A 15,988-nucleotide genomic window follows, 5' to 3' on the forward strand; every position below is an offset into this window, starting at 1 on the left:
ATTTGTGAAAATCACTACTGCTAGTACAACATACATAGATGTTGTAACACAGAGTTGTCCACTAGTACCATGGACCTTTAGTTGGCTATCAAATGAAAGCAAAAACAGTTTTATAGCTCACTGTCCTCACTAGTAAGACAACTCAGTACAATAGTAAAACTACTATGATGCACTAGGTGGCAAAATTAATACTGGGCATTTTGGTGCTATTGGTGTATGACTACTAGTTGTGTCTAGTCATGATTCTTGCACAGAACTGAAGCTGACTAGTTTTCATACTAACAAGACAAACATAAATGCAAGTAGTCATGGCGTAGACATAACAGAAGAAACAGTCATTCAACAAAAGCGTACAAGGAAAACGGACACTAATCCACATATCAAGGATATCGACTATTTGCACCAACAGCTTTGCAAATATTTACTGGATATATTTGCTTACATGTATTTTTTTTAATTTAAAGGAGGAAATGAAAAATTGAAGGAGCACACCAGGTATTCCATGGCTGACCAAATACAGCGGTGCCTCGAGATATGAGCGACCAAGGTACAAACTGTTATCTCAATTGATTTTTATTTGCTTTGAATTATGTGCAACAATATGAGTTTAATGTCACTCATCCTTGAAATTTACTGCCAAACCGAAGCTTAAACAAAGTGCATTTAAAATGCCCACAAGGCATTTCCTTACGTCTGTTTTATGAAATGCTAACAAACAATGCAAAACAGCACATCATAGACAGGTTGAAAGCATCATTGCAGTGGTGTTAAAACACTTTAAGCAATGGATATTAGAACACAAATTGTGCAGCAACACACATAGACAACAATACTTAGGCGTGTATTCATTATCATTTGTGAAAAGCAACTAGAACTGCATTATTAGGTCATTTATAGTTGCAAAACTATAGTATTCTTCTTCGTTTGTGTGTGAGACTATTGTACTGTACTGCCCTCTGGGCCCTGGGCCACGATGTTTTCATAAAGATGCACAAACTTGAACTAATTGCATCCGATTTCATTTTAAATTTAAAAATGTAAAATACTACAAAGTGATATTTTCCTTTTTTATGAAATAAAAATCATCTTGAGTATTTTTTAAATGTTTTTGCTTTATAAGTGTGGTCACAACCCGTATCTCAAGGCACCAATCAAATATCTGCCCTCCCTTGATCCCATGTAAAGATTTTGTCATTATGCGTAAAGATTCCTGAGGACATAGCGACATTGACTGCTAGCAGCTTGGCATTCTTTATTTTCAACTCAATTCATTCAGAATATTTTCAGAGTAATTCCTAGAAATCAAGATTAAAAATGTTGAGTGGCTGGGACCCATGACGAGGAGTTTATCTTCTTGTGCCTATGTTAATCCATTTACGGTCTTGTGGAGCTGACTTGTGCGGACAGCATCTACTTGATGTGTTTCCACCACTTGTGAACACTTAAAACTGCATCAACATAAAACCATCAAGGTAACATGCATAATCAAAAATCCACGTCTATCATCGCTCCCTCTTTTGTGCCTGAAATGATACTCTTCCTAAACATATGCTTGAACTTGATTATGACAATAATTTCACACAGTCATCTGCAAGGGTGATTTCTGAGCCTTTTGCAGCTTCCCTTCACATACATAGTCACTTAAATGGGATTTAATGGGCAGATACAGGTTGCTGGAAGGTAATCTGTCCGCCTGATATTGGGCATGAGAAACACACCACGAGGCTTGGGAGACGCCGCCTTTCAATCCGATGCTGACTGAATGTGTATATCAAGTAATTCTATGAATCGGTTCTGAGCAGCATCCTGACTGGAGAGCTTTTTCCCGTGAAAGCCAAAGACGCGAGCGAGTGGTCTTCCTCTTCAAGAAAAATGTCATCATCCAGCACACTTGATCGTCATTCTTGGTTTCTTGTTTTGGTGCTGCCCAGAGTGGCGTTTGCTAACATGTATGTACATCACTGGTTACCATGGCAGCAGAAGTGTGAGTTGTTTGGGTTGGTGGCTGGGTGGGGGTGGTGGGGGGCGCTGTGGTCACTGGTGAGGGTCATTGCTGGGGGAGTTCTGATGGCTGTTTCTTGGCTTTCAGAGTGTCTATGAGAGACTGGACGCCACGCTTGACGCTGGTGCTCACGCGGCGGCTCACAGAGTCTGCGGCCGACGAGGACGAGGAGCCGGCCCGTTGGGAGGGCGGCCGTGCCACCAGACACTTCTGGTACCGCAACTGAAAGAGGGTTAGCAGCTGGGTTAAAAACGTATACAAAGTTGTTTTAGCTTAAACTCATCTTAACTCATTCAATCCCAAAGAAATCTTTCCACACATTCCATTCAAGGTCGTTGTATTTTTCGCAAGAGTTTGGCCAAAGATCCAAAAGTGCCTGATACTATATGAATCAAGTGCGAAAGTAATCAATTAGAGTGCTAAGGTAATACTAAGTAATTAATTAGCAATTATTACTTAATTGGTGTTTAGTGCTTTAGTCCCTAAAGTAATCAACTAATTTTGTATTTTCATTCTTTATGTAATCAATTCATTTAGGAGTTAATTTAGAATTAATTTAGTACTCAAAGCAGTTGATTACTTTGTACTTTAGTACCTAACTAAGGCCTTAGGGCCAAATCCGGCAACAATAACAATAACATGACACATTACATAGCATACATCATCATGATTTGTTTTTCATATGCGTTTTATCGTTCTCCACATGGGTTAACGGGTCAAAAATATTCATCTGAACTTACCACACATGCCGCTTGCACGGCTTCAGACACACATCCAGCATTGGGGTCACACCAGAACACGTGGCACTGGAAGTGTTGGTTTCCCGTGTCCATGATGAAGGCAAACGTGTGGACGTCCCGCCCGACTCCCATGAAGGATAAGAAACGGACCCGGCACTCCACCAACGCTTCTTCGTCCTCCTCCTGCACAGCAATTCATGAAGACAATTTAAAATACGTATACTGTTGACTCGTGACCTGTCCAATAGCAAGAATCTAGTTTCACACGGAAATGCTGCACGCATGCAAGTACGGCGCAGGCGGAGACATAATTCAGAATTAGCTCTCACTCAATACTCACAGGAAACTCACGCACCACTGAAATGTTCTCTTCCACTAACACATGCTTGAAATAGGGTTCACACTTACAGACACTTTTTAAACACATACTTTACCTAACCCTCACACAACAAGAAAATCACACATATACACTGAAATGCTTTCACACACTAATGAAAGACACAACTGCAACCCTGCCACACTATTGAAATGCTACAAAGAATTCCCTCCACTCTTATACAACATTTTGACTCACTAAATAATTAATAAAATGCTCTTGCACAACATTAATAAAACACTCTCATAAACACACTACTTACTGTAAAGTAATCATACACATAAGCACAATTGTTTTTTGTTTGCACACACAACTAAAACACTCACACACAGCACAGTAACATTTTCAGCACATATATAGACTACTGAAATGTTTAAATGCATTTTGTATGACAACATTTTAGTAGCGTGGGTGGAAAGCAAAGCTAAATGCCCCAGTTACCTCAAAAAAGTAACTCAGCTAATTTACTGATTACTTGTTTTGAAAAGTAACTGTTAGATTACAAGTTGCTTTACTATTAACATAACAACATAATACAGATATATGAGAAAAGCAACTCCAGTCTGATTACATGACTGGAAATTGTAATTTGTAGTATAGAAGTTACTGGCATCACTCGTGATGATTTGGTCACACCCAAACCTGCTCAAAAGCTTAAAAAGATTCTAGGAGTGCATGTTTCTGGAACTGGTGCACCAATTACGTTTCACAGAACCCCAGGGGTCCCTGCACCTCAATTTGAAAACCACTGTATCACAAAACATGCCTTTTCTTTGATAACTGCCAGCGTGGTGTCAGCAATGCTCAGAATCACGGGCGTCCAATCCTCCTTGCCCGTGGAGGACATCAGGCTGTCAATGGCTCCATTTATGACGTCCATACCTGGAGAGAGAATACACACAGGGGAGCATAAACCAGGAGACGACGGCGGGAGGAATTTATTGCTAGTCAGAAGAGGAGCGTTTGCTTTTAAGAGCGGGCTCGTTTGTACCTATGGGCCGATTGACCGACGTCATACCCAGATAGAAGACGTGGAATTTCTGCACCAGCTCAGTCTTTGGCATTGGAAATTCTGCGGTGGAACACACACAAAACACACATTTATACTATCAACAAACAACGGCATCTAACAGAGCTCCTGATGCTACAATAATTGGCTCAAACTAAAGAAATAAAAAGGCTCGGGAATATTTGCATATTTTGGGGCTGGATGTTTTCTGGGTGGAAATCCTGCTGGGTTTGTTTACATGGAAGCTTGCAGGCAGAACAGATTGCTCAAAGATGCCGGATCACCTGCATCAGCATCTCCATCAGCAAGGGAGTTCAAGTAAGTTCACGCTCCGCCCACAGGACCTCGTTTTTGTGGTACGGCACCATATCACACGAGGAGAGGTTTCAAACTCTCCATTACGTTCATGTGTAGGGGATAACAGTTCTTAATTTTTTTTTTTAAACACACACCTGGAATAAACCCATGTACACATTACCCATTCTTCATAATGAACTTGTCCCCCAACAGCAGCATCTTAATTGGTGAATTTTAGAAAGTAGTAATTCATCATGAGCTAATCTCGGTGATGGCTATGGATGGGCGATGGCAAATCAATCTGGGATAATGGCTTTTACCGGGAGTCACCTCATCAGAGCACTTACACTGATAGTTCCTCCTATCCTTTCCATCGGCACTTTCAGGAAAACATTAGTTACAAGGATGGAGTTTTTCACACTCGAATGCACAGCGAGGACAAACAGAGGATAAAGCGGAGACATTATCTTGATATGAGCAGCATTCCCACCTCAGCTACATTTGGAGGGATCCGCTGCACAGGAACCTGAATGGAAAACCATCAATCCATCATTTTCTCTAGTGCTTATTCAGTTCAGGGTTAGGGGCGGAAGACAGACTGCACTCTGGATTGGACGCCAATCAGTCACAGGGATCATTTAGAGACAGACAACCATTCACACTTAGACCATCACTGAGCAGGAACTGAAACCACGCTGGCCGGTATACAACCCTGGCAGCTGATCCACCGCACCATCATTGATTTTGCATAGGGAACCACTATCGCAAATAATCTTTTCTATAAAGCCACTGAAGACATACCATGAAAAAGATTAACCCAAAATTCTATGCATCTATACTGTACGGAAAAGTTAAAGACAACTGAGCTGTATTTAACAAATGCACAGAATTCAAACTAATTTCAAGCCACCGTAACATTATACATAACTTAAAAAGAAAGAATCCAGTGATTCTTTCTTGTACCACTCACAGGACCCAATGTACCACTATATATATAATATCTTCAAAAATAACAAATGCTGATAAGAGTCCAGGCCCGGGACCTGTGAAGTTAGCCTCTCATCTGACACCAAGAGATTACAAATTTAAATTAACAAGAAAGTTCAAAAGATGTGAGAGATGCTACGTGTTTTGATCCCAGAGAGCACTTCACCTCAAACAAGCACTAATTGGTTTCTAATAAGCCTGACTGTCTCTGGAAGTGGAGAGTCGATATGGTTCTTCCCTTATTAGAGATGCTGGCGTTTCTTCCGCAGAGCAGATTTTTCATTAAAGGATGACTTCTTAGGTTGGTGTTCTTTCTTCATATGTAATTATGAATGAGTGGATGCCACAGGGCTACTAGAAGTAAAATGTGTCACTAGGGTTAGCAGTGCCAGTGTATATACAAGTAGGACAAGTAGACATAGGAGGCATAAAGCTATATATATATATATATATATATATATATATATATATATATATATATATATATATATATATATATATATATATATATATATATATATACACACACACAGTATACAGTATAAGATAATATACACAGCTTGTTGTACTTTGGGACATGAAAGAATACTACATTGCAAAACAAGAAATCACAGAGAGAAACAGCACACAGTTGGCAAATCTCCCATGGGGGCACTACAAATGAATACTAGTGTGTACGTGTGTTCTTGAGTGCGCATGTACCTTGTAGGGGAACATCAGAGCCAGTCTGGGAGGAGCTGCCAGCTGCAGCCTTGGCATTTTTCCTTTCAGCCATAATCTAGACAATAGAGAGGTAAAAAAAAAAAAACAGCATTATATGAGAGAGGAGCGAAATAAAACGGAGATAGCGCACACGGAGAGGGATAAACAAATGGCTGGAGAGAAAAATAGAGGAGACAAAGGCAGTGAGAAAAACGAGACATAGGGTCCAATTATTGTGCCCTGTGCAGATTTCGTAAAAAGTAACGTCTAACTGGGAGCATAGGTCGCGTCGACACCAGGTGGTGCAGTGGCGCCCTCTATGTCAAAATCTATGCGGGAGTTATCACATTAATTATTAACGTGATTGAAGAAAAAAAACAGGACAAGCTTGTTCACAGATAAACTTATGTTGTGTTTTGTGAAATACACAAGTAATTATTTTCTCCTTATAGTAAACTTTATAGTAAATTTGAAACTCAAGGGACCATTAATATAAAGAACATCCATCCATCCATCCATCCATCCATCCATCCATCCATCCATCCATTTTCTAGAGCCGCTTATCCTCACAAGGGTGGCAAACGTGCTATGCACTGCGCCACCGGGCCGCCTAACTTTTGCAAACATCTCAGGCAGAAAGCTACTTCTCTACTCTACTTTCTTGTATTAAGTTGACTTTTCATCATTTACGTTTTGAATACGCAGTCACAGCACCGACGAGTTCAATAGTGTATTTATTATATCTGACGATCAAAGTAAATATTCATCTTACAATAGTTTTTGGAAACTAATTTCAGCAGTCTTAATTATGGCAATGTCATATTCCATCACTCTGTGATTTGGCGGATTTGAAATTGAACTGCGTCAAAAGATGTTTTCCTCCTTCCACTTGACTGCCCGTCTGCTGCAGTGCTCACACACTTTTTGAATGCATCTAGGACTGTGCTTGCACACCGTCACTGTGCACGCATTATATGCAAGACATACGCAGTTAATTACAGGTGTCATTAATCAAAGTGTGTGTGGTGGGTCTGTGCCTCATCTCACAAGGGAACTTGTGAAAATACGCACACACATCACAGAGCAGTAAGACAAGATGAGTTTGTTTCCCAGAGTGGAGAAAGCGGTGCAAAGTCAGAAAGCCAAAAAGTTGTACACCAAACACTCGGCACCAACCTTGGAGCAGATTTCGTGAAGACTCGTGGCGATGGCTGCGGCGGGGGTATCACATCGGAACACGTGACACTTGAGCACCCGTGTGTTCTTGTCCCTTGCCACGTAGGCAAAGTCCCTGAAAACACACGGAATACGCAAATTATTACATGTCAATGCACTGTACGGTAAAAATGTCAGGTGGCCGTGTATGGGACACTTGAGAGTTGTGGAGGCACCTGACAACCTTGACAAAGGTCATTCTTGCTGCCGGGTGTCCATGAATGATTACGAACATCATGTCCCACCTTATATTATTACTCAGTAGTTCTCAAACTTCTTACACCAAGTACCATCTCCCCCCCAAAATACCTGGCTTTACAGATACCACCTTAATGACCAACATTAAAACATACTAGTAAAGTCAGTGCAAATGGTCCTTACTTTTCTGGAAGTAATCGTGATTAAATCAGGCGCAATAAAATTTGAAAATTGTGAGACTGACTCATATTTGTGTCAATATTTGTGACAATGGAAGGCAGAAATTGACTGAAAATTAACATAAAATACCTTTTATTGCCTAAATAACCCTTGACAACAATAATTAAATATTTCATGCAAATGCAAAAATGCTTGCCCAAACATAACGGAAAGCAAGCCCATGACAGTAAAGCGTCAAATCACAGGCAGAAAAAAGAAATGCAATTTGGAAAACGGAAAATGCTGATGAGTTGGTAATGAAATTGTGGATTTCCTTTTTAAATTTACAACTGAGAAACTTGTCAGGTTAAAAGAGAGAGAGAGAGAGAGAGAGAGAGAGAGAGAGAGAGAGAGAGAGAGAGAGTTTAAAAGTCTCATTTATTTGCATATGGTTTCATTCATCTTTTTATGGAAGAACTTAATGTTCAGAATGAAGTTAAGAAAAAAAAAAGGAGCAAGTTGTGAACATCAAATGCAATGCAGGTTGAAGACATTTTGGAATATTTTTGAAAGTAAAGACCCCTTGGCATTACTGGATCCTTTATGAGCCTTTTTCCTGACGCTATATGTTCCATATGACTTGAAGAGCATTATGGCGAGTCTTGCCGCTCTCTCTAGCCTGCAGGTAATATTTCTTGTATTGCTGCTTTGGGACATTAATGCATATTGAGATGAAACACTTCACCTTGAGGGCGTTTAGCTTTGTGCCAATATTTGGATTAATAGCCAATTTATATTCTACATTTTCTTCACTCGTTGCGCCTCGGATTTGCTCAGCCTCCATCCTCCATACCAATATCTATTCTTGGCACTGTTAAAATGCCCACTTTAAATCTATTTATCCCATCAGCTTTTATAAAGGCTTTCTTTGACTTTGTGTACATTCCACTGTTCTTCTTTTGCCTTCTTGTTTAGACCAGCTCAGCAATTTCTTAGCCTCCCTCCAAAAAAGATCCACAAAGTATTATTAGATACTAAGTGCTGCCAACAACGTGAGGGGCTGGAAATGTAATTTAACGTAAGCGACAAGTGTGATTTGGAGCTTAAAATGGAGACGTTGAATGAGCTGCATTTTAGAGCGCACAGTTACAAAACTATGACTAGGATCAACATCCTTTGCAGCTGAAATCTCATCTAAAACATCTGATGCCTTCAGCAACCAAAATACTGCATTGTTTCTTGAGTCCCTAATGAAAGCGACATTCTGGAGATACCCTACGGTGACAAATTCCTCATAGGCGAATGAGCTATTTTGGCTAAGCCCCATGAATTTAAGGTGTGCAAAAAGTGATAACAAATGCGTAATTTTCCACTTCTGATATGCTACTTGTGAATTTGCCTATTTGTGGATATTTTATTTGGAACTCATCCTCGTCCTAGTCACTGTTTTTGAGCTCTTTCTGAAAGACCAACATTTGTCACAAGATTGCTCCAAAGCTCTGTTTAATATAAATAGTGCTCCTGGACCATCGAGTAGCCTTTTAGTATCAATAGTAGTATTACTGTCACTTGTATAAAGGTGAAGAAAATAACATATAAGACAGGCCAAAACCCAGGTTAAAAGAAAAGTTTGGAATTATCTCATGGAATTTATAAGCAGTTATAAACTTTTGGGGGTGGTGTCAATTATCTGCTGATTTTCTCAGCAGGGCTGGAATCCTGTCCTTTGCAATGTAACTTTATATACATATTTAGTCATTGTGCGGTTGAAGAAAAGAGAGGAGAAAGGTTGGAGAGTGACAAAGAAACGACGTAGGTAGGTAGGTTGGGGATGACACATTATTTATATTTTTGGGGTATTGGGCTACAATAAACCCACCCAAATATATGGTTCGCACACAGAAAAAAGTGACACATTCTCCACACTAATGAGTGAGAGAAGCTGCAAAACAACAACATTTCAAGAAAGTAGGAGGATGTCTACCATCAACCATGCATTGTTTGCATCCAGGGTGAATGCAAAGTAGGGCCATGCTGTCAAGGAAACTAATGTAAAAGATTGTACCAATTAGTCTACAAGTTGACATCACTACTTTGAATTGATTGAACTCTTATAATCAACTAATGATGACTTTTTGGTATTTTTGCTTCCAATTGGCCAATTTGCAGAGAATATTTGACTATAACACTGTGGAGATGGGAAAACTCCCAATTCTCCCAATTCCGTTGTATACCTGCTGTACAATTCTATTTCTATTATTTTTATTTACAATTCTACTTGTAACATTAAGTAAAACTATACTATGTATTTTGTTATTAGAACTACATCACTTAGGCCTTGTCTCCACGTAACCAGAGCTACTTAAATCCAGCTAATTCTCCCCTCTTCATGTGTGAAAAAAAATCCATCCATATTGCTTTATTAAAAAAAAAAGAACATTTTCATACTTGTTTGTCTTGTATGGTGTCAAAAAAAATCATCACAGATGAATCAACGTTGACTCGGGATAAATTTTGCCGCAGTCAAAAGTCACCGGATGCCTTTCCTAAATCATCATGCGCACAAATGGAAAATATGGAGCATTCACAGCGGCTATTTATCACAACAAGCTTTGCGTTTATGAGTCCATTATCCAGGCTCAGATGCTGCTTAATTGTGCTCATACACGCCGGGTCGATAACGCTCCCTCGCCTGTGGCCAAAGGAGAAAGTGTGATGTGGCTAGCGTGAGGTGTGGATGAAGCCACCGGGCCGGTTGGGGAACGTTTGAGGAGAATGAGCCACCTTTCCACTTTTGCTACAAATGGGGCATTTATGACTTCACTCCAGCCTCTCAGGGGGAGGAAAAGAAACAAAAAGCATTCATTTCTTCATAGGTCATGCCCCGTGGTCGCGATGGCCTGCTACTAGATTTTAGACGTGGCTACCCTGTTGAAAAGAGCAGCTGTGACAGCAGCAGTCACTTCAACGCCTCGTGGAAAAATGTTATTTTTCACCCTTTTGTCATGTACTTAATGCTAACTTGCTGTTGAGTGCGGCTACCGTTCACCTTTTAGGGAACGGCTGCATGAACTGCGTCAAGGTACACTTTCCAGATGAAAGTGAATGCGTTAACAGTTGTAATGATACATATTCCATTTCTATTGTGGAATTCATTCTCTATAAATTCAAATTAAACATTTTGGAGAAAAACCACTTTGTCTGGTCAATACAGCAAGAATAAATCTTCAGAGTGGGTGGACATTTCTTCACTCACACCGCAAAAGGAATGTGAGTTTGTTTTCATAAAATGAAAGCTAATTTTAATTGTTTAGAGCACAAATAATCCAATATGTTAAGAACATTTTATTTGGAATATTTCGCTTTCTTCCAGGTGTATATTTTATTATATTTAAACTGGGTCCAAATATAGGCTTTTCAGGATAAAAATGTTTTTTGATAGTTTATTTTATACTTTGTAATGGCAAGTACTCAAATGACAGTAGTTGCACTCTAAAAACAGTGAAGCTAAAAAAAAAAGAAAAAAAAAGAAAAGAAACCCAACCAACACAAAACCTTCTGTTTTGTACAAATTGACCAAAATATTGGGTTGGTCTGTTACTGAGCAATAAATGGGTTATTTTTATCTCAGTGTGTAATTGGGCTGAAAAAAATGGTATTTGTGCATCATTAGTGTTTTTTTGTTGCTGTTGCTCCTTCCTCCAAAAACAAAAACAAAATACCAAATCTGCTTTCAAAAATTGACTACTAAAAACAGTTGTATTAGGAATAACCCAATTCCTAGTGAAAAAATAGCGACTCATTAGGATTTGTTTAGCCTAACTTTTTGTGTTGTTTTGAGCAAACCAATCCCCAAATATGGATCGTTTTATACAAAAAAAAAGCATAACAATTGTATTGTTATGTAGATATTCGATTGGTCGTTTTTAATTGTTGAGTTATTTTCAAGCCAACTGCTTTTTATAGCTTTTATAGCGCACAATCACACTTGAGTACGACAAAAGTGAAAAGTTGTAATTACCTTTCTCTGGTTCCCGGAAGGCAGCAGGAAATGATGAGGAAAGGATGTGTTAGATTTAAAAAGATGAGCAATAGCAAGAATGAAGAAGGATGAATGAAAGTAAGGTCATAAGTAGAAAAATTGGGAGTGGGAATAAGAGCACAGGAAAAGGAGCAATATTAATACATTCGGTCCAAGATTGAAAATACGTGTGTGATAATGTAGATGTGAACAAACATTATTCATTCTCATGCTCATTGTTCTTTGTTTACAGTGTCAAAAACACATCACAGAACCTGTCAATCTAATTGTTCCTTTTGGTTGTTGTCACTCATATCCCCTGGCATCTCATTTTCTTTCCAAAAAAAGAAGCCTCTTTCCTCCAAATACAAAACCATTTGATGAAAATAATAGAGTATTACTTTCACTCGCTTTTTTTCACGTGATGCAAACGTGATCCATTTTTAATCAATTGACAACATTCAGGGTAATGCAGTGCAAATGGATGCTTTTTAGGAGCGCTCACAATGCTTGTCAGAATGTGTGCCTAATGTTGTGGTCAGTAAGTGCGTATATTATTCACGGGTGTTACATAAAATTTAATGGTTGAAAAGGCACATAGTGCTGCTGAGGATGTATGCGGTGGGATCTGTGTTCATGTTGGAGGATTTTGCTGAGCATAGGACCTCAGGGCATATCAATAAACTGATACGTTAGTTCGTGACAGAATGATTTGATCTGGAGTCAATGAATGGAAGCCCTAAAGGTAGGCGGTCAGGAATCAATACTGAAAGGTGAGGGCGTATCAATTAATCGGTCAATATCTTTTATTAAACCGGGTAAAAAACAAAAAATGTATATTATATATATATATATATATATATATATATATATATATATATATATATATATATATATATATATATATATATATACACACACACACACACACACACATACATATGTATTGAGAATACGAATTAATTAACTGGTTACTCCAAATATAAAAAACACAATTACTTCTGTTAATTGAGCTGTGGATTGCTGTTACTTCAATACTGTAGGTGGATACGCTACTAAAAATGTATCCCGCTCTCCAGCATATGCTTTGGTCAGGTTTTAAGTAAAGACCTCCTAATCTTCAATGCATGCTAGGAAGGTAAAAAAACAAACAAACCAAAAAAAAACAGCAATTGCTATCTAATTATTTTCAATGAGGCAGCTTGTTGCAAGCACCCAATCATATTCTGCCCCATTTAAACAACGCCTTTTTTAGATTAAAAGAGCTACTCCCATTTGGCCATGCAGCAAGAAAATTACAACAATATCTGTCTTCCAATTCCTTAATTTTGCATCTCGAGGTGCAACAAATGACATCATAAACTCCCTATAACGCTGCAGTAAAAGACCAGTGCATGAGCAGTGAAACCAACAAAGACATAACTAGTCCCCAGCCTGCTCTGCTTGGCCTTTTCCGGTGATGCCGTATCCACAATGGCTCAGTGGAGACAGATATCCTCACCCAACCCTGTGTTACACGCATGGAAACGCACATAGCAATGAGATGCCTTTTACAAACTCGATTGATCAAACGGCTTAACAAACACTGTATGGTATACAGTATGCTATGCTAATACACATGGTGTATGCTCAATGGGGAGGCAAATGCTGACTGCAGACGTCTGAGGAAGAAACACGCTTTTCCACCAGCGGGGCCACAAAGGGGACCATCGGAGTTTTTCAAGACATGATCTATTGTTAGGTATTTTTCTCTACACAACAAGCAGCAATTTGGCAGATAGTCAACCATTCTTTGAAAAGAGCTTTCATGTCAGACAAAAAGAACGTTAAGCTGAGTGTGTTTATTTCACAGAACCACAAAGCTTTGGTTTATTTCATTTAGATTGATGCTAAAAAAAACAATACCAATTGACAAATCTGAAAACACACACACACACACACACACACACACGCATACGCACACACACACAGCATACAAGTTTAGATTAGCTCCAAAGTTAACACGAAAATTAAATAGTACAGATGTTTTTTTAAGCTTCATAGAATCTAAATTCACTTCCAGAGGAAATGATTAACATTTATTAAAAGTGTATACAATTTTTCGGGCTAATGTTGCAGAATACCTATTTAATAGCAAACTGTTGTGCTGTGTGAGAAGTGTTATTTCACATTAATAGTTCTCTCTTTCAAGGATGAAAGTATTGTGATATCTTAATGCTTGAATTCATCAATCACGTGCGGAAGAGTAACATCTGCTTTACTTACAAAAGAAAGTCGCAAGTGTCCCATTACTTTTGTGCAGAACCAGGGTTAAACAATGCGTCTTTCTTAAAAGCCAATTAATTTGTCTTCTGCTGATGCGCCATAATACACAAAGGCTTGTCTCACACTTTTACTATGCCTTAAAAAAAGGTGAATATACAACTGTGAAGAGAGATTTTAACTAAACGCAAGCCCCGAGTGCCAATAAAAGCACATAGCAAAAGCACTAGTAATCGCAGTTCACTCGAATGGAATGTAAAACAAGGTGATAAAAATTCTAATAAAATGGAGGCGATAAAGCTGCAAAGATGAGCCGCAAAGTGAACACTTTATTTGTCGAGAAAAGTGGACAACACGCCATTTTGGTTGCAACACTGCCAATACTTTTCGTGATGATAAGCTAGTTCCGAATCTTAATGCAAATGTTTTCATGCATTTCCTGGCCGGAGGCAATCTGGAGTGCTTTGCACAGAATGGATGACACAAATGATGACAGGAAGCGGAGCAGACTCAACTTAAAACAAAGCCAGAAAAGAAATTCATCCAAAAGCAATGGAAAAGCAGTGAATACTTCTTTTCATCTTGAAAGCTCGGTCTAAACATCTTCACTTTGAACTGGGACGCTCTATTTGCATTGTCAGGTTATGCTTATGGTAAAAGACTCAAAAACACCAACACTACCGTACATATTTGTTGCCTTCAACTTATTTTTTTTTTTGTCAAGGTGATGCATTGCGCCTTTTTCATGGATCAAGCCAAAAGTAAAGAGCTTCTAGTTGAACACAATGCAAACCCACTGCAGAAAAAGCTCTGTTTTCCCCAGCTTTTTTCCAAAAGTAAAGGAATTTGCAGCACGAAGCTCTCCCATCTATTGATGCTGAAAAGTAGCACTGGAAGCATTTCAAGCCTGCTTGGGACTAGTGAAGAGCTCATACCCTGAAGCGGCAGTGGGTCCCTTGAAACGCACTATATAAATCCAAGTTATTTTATTATTATTGTTATTACACCCATGCAACATGGTGAATTATTCACAGCCTTTGGCTTAATGTTAAATGTCTGCGCGTAATGACTACAATGAATGCGTTTTTAAAGTGGTGAGAGGACCATAACTTTGATTTTCTCCCGCATAAAAACGCTCACCCAAAAAACTCTCATGCGCTCCAATCTCTCATGAAGAAGAAAAACTCGCATTGAGTTTTTAGTGGGCAGGACCTAAATATTAATATCGGCTTACATGGCAGGTCTGAGTTTTTTTAATGATGATTTTATTTGGATGAAGGAGGTCTGATGGTGAGTTTAAGTGTTTTTTGTGGGTATAAGAGATTTTGGTTGGTGCAAGATGCTCAGTTATGAGATTGGGGGGTATATGAGAGTTTTTTTTAGTGTGCATGATGGTTATTTTGTGTGAGCAAGATTTTTCTGGCTGCATGTGTGATGTGGTATTGAAAGAGAGGTTTTTGTTTTTGATTAGCTTTTGTATTTTGTGCAAGGTTGGGTGATTGTTTTTCACTAGTGTTGTTCTATGGTCCATGAAAAATGTTTTGTGAGTGTTGGACATTTTTAGATGTTTTTTGTCAGATGTTTTTAGGTGTTTTTATGACTTAATTGGCATGAGTGGTTCTTTTTAGCTCTGAGTTTTTCAGAATGATTTTTTTGGGGGTGTGAGATGGAAAAGTGTATGCAGTAATCACTATTTGCTCAAGGTGAGGTATTCCTAAATCAATACGATGCTTTAACCTGAGCACAAAAGACTGTGTTTGGGCATTGAGTAAGTAGTACTAGGACTAGCCACAGTTTGTGAAAGCTTAGTAAATCACTGCAAGATTTTGTGATGCTCATGCACACATCCACACACACTATATGACCTGATTCCAACATTTGGCAAGGCAAGGCAAGGAAGGCTGAAAAGGAAAAAAAGGGCGTGCGCGTGGGGGATAGGAGAGAGGGGTAACAAGCTCGGAGGCACACGACACCCACACGTCAACACTCGTCATATTCCCTTGCATATTTTACAGCATCG

General features: G+C 39.0%; 1 protein-coding gene across 2 annotated transcripts in view; it reads right to left on the reverse strand.

Moving 5' to 3' along the window:
• Positions 1-555: 555 nt before the first annotated feature.
• The window catches only part of LOC148413748 (amyloid beta precursor protein binding family B member 2-like), a 35,148-nt gene continuing 19,715 nt past the window's right edge, over positions 556-15,988 (reverse strand). For both annotated transcript variants that reach the window (XM_088430894.1, XM_088430893.1), the window contains exons 9-14: positions 7,290-7,404; positions 6,114-6,189; positions 4,110-4,190; positions 3,885-4,000; positions 2,743-2,925; positions 556-2,224 (exon numbers count right to left, since the gene is read on the reverse strand). In XM_088430894.1, coding sequence (XP_088287020.1) covers positions 2,048-2,224; positions 2,743-2,925; positions 3,885-4,000; positions 4,110-4,190; positions 6,114-6,189; positions 7,290-7,404 — 748 coding nt within the window. In that variant the 3' untranslated portion in view covers positions 556-2,047. The remainder of the gene's footprint in view (positions 2,225-2,742; positions 2,926-3,884; positions 4,001-4,109; positions 4,191-6,113; positions 6,190-7,289; positions 7,405-15,988) is intronic.

Source organism: Hippichthys cyanospilos, chromosome 13, assembly GCF_059441005.1.
Source record: "Hippichthys cyanospilos isolate Australia breed blue-spotted pipefish chromosome 13, RoL_Hcya_1.0, whole genome shotgun sequence".
NCBI lineage: Eukaryota > Metazoa > Chordata > Actinopteri > Syngnathiformes > Syngnathidae > Hippichthys > Hippichthys cyanospilos.